Here is a 9362-nt window from a genome sequence, read left to right as displayed (position 1 = left end):
TTTTACAGTCTTTATTCTTCACAGAAATTTTTGAATACTGGTGTTTTGACATTCAGGGTCAAAACACCAGTATACATTCTTTGAAAGTCTGGTTTTTTCCAGTAATTTATGTAAGGGTTATGTGTCCATATATTTCAATTTGTTTCCTTAGTACTAATACGACATTGCTTCCAAAATTAAAACATTTGGGGAAAAAAAATAAAAGAGGTAAGGATAGCTCTAGACAAATATACCTGTTCAAATAGGAAGCTATGTTCTAATTCTGGAAAATTCAGAAGAAATGTTATTCACTCAGTTTACTGATCTTTATCTTGTACCCTGAGCAATCACATGCCGTGCTATTATTTTATCATCCAATCTTGCAAGCAGACATGTGCTGTCCTTCAAAAGAGATTATAAGCCCATCACATTATGGTAGAAGTAGCCCTCAACAACTATTCAAAACAACGTAAATATCCCGAGTTGGAAGGGACTCACGAGGATCATCGAGTCCAACTCCCATCCCTGCACAGGACAACCCCACAGTTCACACCATGTGTCTGAGGCCTTGTCCAGTCTCTGCTTGAACACTGTCAGGCTTGGGGCCGGGACACCTCCCTGGGGAGCCTGTTCCAGTGTCCACCACCCTCTGGGGGAAGAACCTCATCCTCATGTCCAACCTAAACCTCCCCTGGCACATCTTCCTGACATTCCTCGGGTCCTGTCATGCTCTTCACATATAACCTGCATAAGTTCTCAAAGGATGGGACATCTAAGTAGGTGTAAAAACACTTTAGGAAACCAAATGGCAAAATTATTCTTGAACAATTGTCATGGTTAAAAGAGTAATGATTGAACTGGCCAAACCCCACCCTTATCATTAAATGCACTGTTAGTTCACAGAGGTATGTACAGGAGAAAAAAGTCCTACTCTAGTTAACAGTTGACATGTATGGGCATGCCTGAATGGGATCCCAGCCCATTCAGAAAAAAATTCCACAGTTGTGCAAAACATTCTGGCATGTGCTTTAATCAGGTCACTTTACTACACAATCTGTTGAATCGAGGTCTTGGTTTACTATGTCCAAACCCAGTATGTGTGTCATCTCAGCAACTCATCAGATGGGGACAGGCACGTGAACATATTCCCTCTGTTCAATGACATCAGAAGATGTTGGCTAGAGCTGTCAACTGAATGAAAAACACAGTAATACCAAGTAGTTGTGGAAACTGTTCGGCGATTTGTTTTGATTTATTTTCATTAGAGGTTCTTTGATTATGTTGACCAAGTCTGCTTTTTATACACTGCATTAGAACAACCCAGAGCATGCCAGAACACCAGCGTTGTGTACCAGCTCACCTGCTGCCTATTTCCAGCGTGCAACACAACGCACTGGCCTTCCTCAGTGGGCTGGTTGGTCCCAAACCTGCTGTCCTGCACACTGCGCAGCCCAACAAGCAAACGTGATAAAGAAATTATGTTTGTTATCCATTGTAACATTATGGCTTTTTATCTTTCACGTACCAAAGCACAGACTCACTGTGAACCTGCTTGTACTGTATGACCGCTGCGTTCTACGCCATCTTTGACCCAGAAGGAGACACGTAAACAGGGCACCACTTACTAAATGACTAACTAGAGAATGTACTCGCTCCGTGCCTGCCACAGGCAGAGGTGCTCACCAGCAGAGCACCGGTCACCAGAAGGGACAGGGAATGCCAGTCCGATCTCTGACCAAGGTCAAGTTCTCACTGGCTTCAGGAGGAACATAATCCATACAAGAAGCCTGGGTTAAAAACGTGCGCATGAAAGTGCAGAATGCATTAAAATCTCACTCAGAACCTTAATATCCAAGGCAAGGAGTACAACCCTTCCCCACTTTCAAATGGGTGAAGTGACAAGAGCCTGAACACCACTCAAGTCGGGAGTACCTGTGGTACCCCCCAGGAGTTAAAGTCTTTCAGAGTCTGCGTTTTCCCATGCTGGATCTCAGCATTAATATCCCCTCCACAGGAGCTCCAGGACTGTCAATCATCTTCTGCCAGAGGTGCTGCTCTTCCCCTTGCGAGTCCATCCAGTCAACCTCCTTGCCATTACTTACACCTGGCAATTACAAAAACATGAGGCATTTTGGCATATTAGTAAGCGGTTACTTCGTATCCTTGCTCATTGGGTCCCACAGCGTACAAGAAAGATGACAAGCAATTTACACTTCCACCTGTACAGGAAGCTATGCTGACACCAGGTAGCTCCTGGAGAGCACCAGTTTGACATTACACTCCTTTGTGGCACGTGGGCAGAGGCACATAAACCTCCCCGCTCTGCACTACAACGAACTTTCTCCTAAGAGAGGGGGAATGGACCCACACTTCTTCCAGATCACACCATCATCAGTGGAAAGGCTGCTGCTGGACAAAAGCAGTCTCCTCCTCCTCCCTGGGATGCTAAGAAACACTTCCAAGGTATTCCCCATTCTTCTAGACTGCGCAGAAGTACAACTGGGCACGGAAGTTTTGGGTCTTACTCAAGAGTAAGTAAGTAAAGAACTAAAACATCTACAGATTACCTGTTGCCTTCTCTCCCTTTTCAGTTTCCCCAAGTTTCCATATACTTTCCATACATTCAGTAACATTTCTGTCCCTCATATACATGAATCACATAGGGTGGGGAAGGAGAGCAGAATAAGAAATGCAATCACCAGTCAGGTGGGATCTTACCATTTCCAGTGCTCAAACGGACCCCTCCCAAAAAAATGTTACTGGAGAGTGACTCCTTGTCCCACACAGTCAGTTCTAGGCAGACATTACGTATATCCCTTGAATTCAGGCCACTGAACGCAAAGGTATGATTCCACTTGGGGTTCACGCTCTTTTTTATTATGGGAGTTTTGTGTTTTGTAGCTTTGCTGTCATCTGGAAGAAGGTATCTAGGAGACAGAAAAAAAGGAAAATTCGATATGTAGACCAGATGTCACACAATAGTCATAAAGAATTACAAACACGTAGAGACTCAAATGAGATCAGGACCCTACTCCCCACTGTTATTAAATTAAGTGTATACCTGACCTGCATATTTAGCATTTGTGCTCTTATAGCTACAGTGTCAGTTATCACCAGCAAAAACCAAATTAGGTCTCCTTGCCCCATTTCTTTGCTCTTAACCACAAAGTTTTTACTTCAGTGAGACAAAATATAGATGGGATCATAAAAATGTTGGCCAGAAGAGGCCTCTGGAGTTGCCCAGTCCAGTCTTTGTCTCACAGCAGGACAGAAAGTCCTCCAGAAAGAAGCAGAAATGCTGGATAAGGAAGGAACTTCAGCAGTTTAGCACCAGTACTTTGAATTCCCTAACACCCTACTGAGTGCAGAAACACTTTTAGTGGTGAATTTCTTTAGTGAAACTAAAAGAACTTAATATTTTAGCTGAAAATCAGAGGCCTGTACAAATTTTCATAGTCTGTACCTTCACCTCCTTCAGCAAAGCTAATGGAATGACTGTGTGGTTGCATATAAATACTAAAGGGTAATACGTACTACAGTAACGAATCGCTAGACCTTGATCAGGGTTCCGCTGCAAGTTTTCACTTGACAACAAACAACAGCTTGTTTACTGCAGGGGGCTAGTAGGGGCTAAGTTATGTCAAATTATCATCCCAAGCTAGTCTGAAGGTAACAGTGCAGATCAGAACGCTGCAGCACCTCAACTTGTTTGTGGCAACTTTATTATGCATTTGGCCATGACACATGACAGAAAGATAGTCCACGGAAAACAAGACTCCTGTTCCACTGTACTGAATAATCCATGTCAGCAACAGCAAACACCACTAACTAAAGATAGTCCAGAGACTTATTTGCCACACATTGCTACTGCTAATGTAAAAAGGCTTTGACAACATTTTCTCCCTGAAGTCTGTTGCAAGCTCCAGGTAAGAACACATTGTAGTTGGATCAGTCTATTCAGTAAAAGAAAATGCCTTCACATATACTAGGCAAAGAGAGATGGCATGGGAGAACAAATACATAGAAAGAATAGTTCAAAATTCTACATGAAGTGTATGAGCTGAGTGATAGTTTGAAGCACACTACGAGATCAAGATAAATTCTCAGCTCCACCAGGGAATTAAAGGCAGGATAGTCACCATTTAGTAACAGCACTCGAACTGTTAGAAATGAACCACAGCATATTTAAAAATCAGCAATTCTGAATGCTAGCATTGAGAGCAAAAACTGGCGAAGTCTTTAAGTTATCCATTATTTCTGAACTGTAGCATTTCAGATGGATAATTTACATTTATGAAAAAAAACAGTATAATGAGGCATGCAGGATTATATTCATTTTATTCAAAGGCAAGTATATCCTATACGTAGCATTTTCTATCTAGTTTGGCTTTTGACTGTCCAACACAAAATGCTGCTTTTCTAATAAAAACATGCATATATGTTGTACTACATATATTTTTATGTATGCATATGCATACAAGTGACACAGACCTTAAATTTTTCAAAATGAAGCATCTTTAAAATCCAGCCTGAAAGCCATCAGAACAGAATTTTTAAACATAGTCTGTCAAAGAATACTAAATGTTAACAACGAGACAGAATTAGAGTTAAGACACTATGTTTGAAGTCAGCGATAGGCTGCCTGGGAACCCTCAGGGTTTAAATGTGCTCCTTGACACTGTACCACATGCCACAGAGCTTTCCCAGTCAAGCACTAGAAAAAAAAGCCAAAACTGTTTATAGCATAAGAGAGAAAAGTTTTTTCTCATTTAGCATATTTACTTGAATCAAACCAAAATTTCCTCACAGAGATAATGAGTTTTCTCTTTCTATATGTTTCAGGTGACCTCTATTAGAAAGAGCCTCATGGAGCATGCCAGCTTTTATAGGTGCTATTTTCAGTTTTACAAGGAATCCAAACCGACTTGTATCTTTCTGAAAACAAGTTTCTTACTCAGGACATAGCCTGGGTATTCCTCTTAGTAAAAAATCCGTACTATTTCCATTTCCTGAAAATGTAAGTGTCACCATTAGATCAGGTGTCATCTCCAGTGTGAGGGTCCTAATTTACAACTTCTTGCCTCCAGGAGTGATGAATATTCACCTGCCCCTCTCTGATGACTCAGTGGAATGTTTTCTTTTACCAAATGTTATATTCTATAGCAGTGTGCACATTAGCACAGTGGATACTTCTGTATGAATGGTTCCATACTATTTGACTGAGTGGTGTTTATATACGATTGAATTTAACCACTGGGACAAGTGGTACCTCTCTGCCCTTATTCCGCAGCATCCTTCCCTTCAGCATACCACTTCGAGGTGCTAGTCGCTTTTCAGGACTGACTCTCCATACACATATATACAGATATACTGAAAAAAACTGGGTCAGCCAAAACATGATTCAGTGAAGCTATAAAAATTGGGGAGAAAAAAACTCACAGACCCTTTCACGAAAGTGTCAGATGTGCCTCCTGATTTCACTGCTGTTAAATTCTTTGCTTCTTTGATGAGGACTTCTAATATACCTCCACATGGCATGTGAGAGTCTCCCTTTTTTCCTTTTTTAAAGCTCTTCTTTCCTATACATAGAAAAGAGTTGCAATATCACAATCAGAAATTATATACACACTGCTAGACTGATTTGGAAATGTAAATTGTCTTGGCTAGATTTTGTTTTTAAATAATTTACTGTGATGGCATTAGAGTATTCCTTAGGAGGATATTCTGATTCTCTATGGGTAGAGAAACTAAGAAGGCAGGGACAGAAAAATCACTCCATATTTGATAAAGAACTTGACCATGTAAGTAGCTAGTCCTTACTGGACACAATAGAGCACCCTATCTGAAGTCCTATCTAAATGTAAGTATTTGTGGATTATGGTGCTGAACACAAAGGACGGCACATCCTCTAAGTCCTATCTTTCTCAGAATCCACTTCCACCACTGATGTTAAGGCGGCCTCACACCACAAGCAAGGTATAAAGGCAAAGCTTAAAATGCAGAAGTACACTGCTTGAATTCCACGTGTGAGGAGGCAGTGCGCCTTGGAGACTGTGACAAAGGACACGGTGCTCACTGACATGCTGCTGGTTTTGAACAGCAGCATGAGGGCACAGGTACTTGCTGCTGCTGCAGATTCTGAGAGGCTTATCAGCAGGGTTTGTACACATTGATTTGGGCTGAAAACATCAGAAAAAAAGATCAGGAGTGATGTTAAAATGTACTAATTAAAAAGAAAAAAAATCAGCATATATCTGGACTTTTTAGATAACGATTAGCTTTTAAGAGAAAATCTTGGAATTGTTGCTAGCAGAGGGAAAGTTATCTGCCAAAAAAAAAGAAAGAAAAAGAAAATGTCTAATACATCTATCAAATCTTAATGCTAGCAAGCAACACTGTCACTAAGATAGCGATATACCTGTCGTCTGGTACACTCGGGTGCTACTCAGTGATTGCGTTCATTTCAGATGATTGCTGTTCCTCATGCTACTACAATGCAAAGAGTTAGTAACTATTTCCTCCTGTTCACTGTTGATGAAAGTAATGGCTTACCCTAAAAAATTCAATTAATATTTTACAGGACTGAATTACAGCAGTAATACAGTAAAACTGAGCAGAGGTAAAGCAGTGTGAAAAAAGACTAAAAATGAGAAGACAAGTAAGCTTAAGGATAAATAAGCATGAAGAACGAAGTGAAGTCTGTTACTTTTATCAGCTATAGACTGTGTATAACCAGCTGAACAAAGAACCCACAGACTGTGATGCAGACAATTTATTTCTATGTGGCTGTCCTTGATCATGTTACCTAATGTCTGAATTTTTTTAATTAGGCCACAGCCATACATCAGCATCTGAGTGCACACTCCTCTTCCCTTTTCTCTCCTTGAATTCAATTTAAGTGAAGAGGATGGAGCAGGAAAAACATATTCATGGTTCAAAATTTCCACAGATAAAGACAACTAGTATATTTAAGTATGATTTCAATCTTCACAAATACCATTACCTCGCCCTAGGTGAGGATTTTTTCTACTCAGAGGGATGTTATCATATGCTGCCATTAAGGTTTGCTTTACCTTGAAATTGCCCTAGAGGAAGCATTAGGTTTCTGTCTGGGGGAATGTAACGTAAAACAACTGTCAGTTCTCCTTTATATTGAAGCCCAACATCTGTCACAACCTCCACCTGAAACGAAAAAAAACAAACAGAAATCCAGCTAAGTTTAATCATTCACGTTCTCCATTTGATTTTAATTTTGTTGTACCAATATAGTGTTTGAAACACTTCTTAAACATATACCAGCCGATTTTTAGATAAATACACATTCCAGATTGAATGCAATCACATTTTAGAAAACTTTATGAGCTAGGGAATGTAAGCTCTCAGAAGAATAAAGCCACACAGCATTAGACACTGTTCAGTGAACATGCAGAGGAGAGAGATATCTAGCACGAATAAGTGAAGCAAACAAACAGAAAAAAACCCTCAGTCTTATTTCTGCACATATAAACTGTAGCTAATTTAAGTTGACATTCAGCTCTTATTTCCCCCAATCAGAATTTTAAACCGTAATTGGTTCCATGTATTTTAGAGGAGTCACTCCTGAGTCATTATTGGAATGGAGGTGTGGGGAACCAAGGCAAGGGAAGAGAGCAGAGTCCAGCTCTGAAATAGAACAGCTTCTTGAAAAACACTATTCTCAGCGTCCTTTTCCATTTCTACACAACTACTATTTCTGCATGTTTTTGTCTTATAAAGATTTGAATCTTGTCCAGAAATAATGCATTCAGTGCTCTTCAGAGCATCCTTGTTAAAAGAACATTAGGCCTTCACTGACATGTGCTGAACTTCCATTTGCACAGTAAGAAGTTGGAAACTACATTTTAGAACAATAGATGCAACACAGAGAGAACATGTTATGCCAGTTCAAACTAACTTCTAGAAAAACAAACTGCAGTGAAAAAAGGAAGCCTTGTACATTTACATTAGAGATCAGGTCTGTGAAAAACTCAGGCAGATGGTGGCCTTGCTCAGCGATACCCACTAATGGAGGTGGGACTATATGGATGCTCCCATTTCTGTACATGCTTCAGTGCTCAGGTTTGGGTACAAACTAACAAATCTTCCTCATCTCTCAACAGGTACCAAGCACGTGTATAAAGGAGAGAGTGCTGAGAGACACACACCAAGGTACCACACAAGCCTTTAAAAAACTGCTTACAGACAAATGCCTGATCTGTGAGAGCATTCCTCTGCAATGCATTCAGCTTGTTTCCTGACTTCCCAGGGAGGTCAAAATTCTATTATCAAGAGCAAACATAAAAAAAAAAGCCCCACCAGAAATACATACAGCGACATGCACAGAGTCAGCACTGCCTTCACATCACAGACTCCAGGCTGAGGCACTGACTGTGCCCACTGGGGCTGAGTCTCTGCACAAGGATGGGGACAGGGTTACAAAGCAACTTTAGTGAAAACAACACAATGCTTTTGTAACCTTGAAGCACTTTCACAGCAACTCGGGCATCCCTGCATTGACTGGGAGAAAAACGGTCCTGTTTCCACCACTGTCTGATGCCAGTTGCTACGACAGAGGACAAAAGATAATCTGTAGCAAACGGCTGTGGAATAATTTGTACAACATCCAAATCTTGCCAGTCAGGCAGCTCGCTTATGTTCTGAACTATGCAAGTTTAGGATCGAGTTTCCCATTAAGGCAGCAAGGATTGTTTTTTCTGTTCTACTGGTGGACAAGTGATGGTGTAAGTTTTTATGTCAGGAGCAATCTGTCAGCCTAACCCCCAAAACCCACATATAACAGGGCTCTAGACTCTGCCTCCTCTTTAACCACAGAACTATTTTATCTTACTTTTCTGATCTAACCACGCTCCTCTTGAAAACAGACATTCAATGCTCATAGAATAAAAAGGTCTTAAAGTCTCCAACCTTTTCACTAAAGCACCTAAATGATTCATGATAGAACAAATAAAGCACTGTAATAAAGCCCGGGAAATGTTTCACTGCTATTCCTGTCTCTGTCAGGCAGTTCATATGGGAGAACAGCATGTAACTTGCACGTATATTAACCTCTGCTTTTTTAAAATGCAAAATGCAATAATTGATATTAAAAAATATTATCTTTGCTGATCAAAAATCTTAGCAGCATTTTAAGTTTAGAAATATTATTTATAACAACTTAGAAAGCAGACAAGACCAACTCTGTGTTTGCTTTCTTTGGTAAAAAAGAACTCATGTAAAAATCCATTTAATGGGTTTGGAAATAATCAGACAAGACCTTCCAGCTGGAGTGGCTGAAATGCGTAGCACCTCATTACTTTTTTCCTGAGCAGGAGAGATTCATGACTGTTTTGGTTTTGTTTTGGTTT

At 40.4% G+C, this 9362-nt stretch overlaps 1 protein-coding gene across 1 annotated transcript in view; it reads right to left on the bottom strand.

Annotated features, from left to right (window-relative positions):
- Positions 1–1940: 1940 nt before the first annotated feature.
- Positions 1941–9362, bottom strand: part of SYTL5 (synaptotagmin like 5) — a 54410-nt gene continuing 46988 nt past the window's right edge. Inside the window, exons 14-17 of the mRNA XM_065650480.1 lie at positions 7053–7161; positions 5423–5558; positions 2698–2906; positions 1941–2083 (exon numbers count right to left, since the gene is read on the bottom strand). Of these exons, the coding sequence (XP_065506552.1) occupies positions 1941–2083; positions 2698–2906; positions 5423–5558; positions 7053–7161 (597 nt within the window). The remainder of the gene's footprint in view (positions 2084–2697; positions 2907–5422; positions 5559–7052; positions 7162–9362) is intronic.

This window comes from Caloenas nicobarica, chromosome 1, assembly GCF_036013445.1.
Source record: "Caloenas nicobarica isolate bCalNic1 chromosome 1, bCalNic1.hap1, whole genome shotgun sequence".
In the NCBI taxonomy this organism is placed as follows: Eukaryota; Metazoa; Chordata; class Aves; order Columbiformes; family Columbidae; genus Caloenas; species Caloenas nicobarica.
The sequence above is the reverse complement of the archived record's forward strand: the minus strand, read 5'-3'. Positions and strand labels throughout refer to the sequence as shown.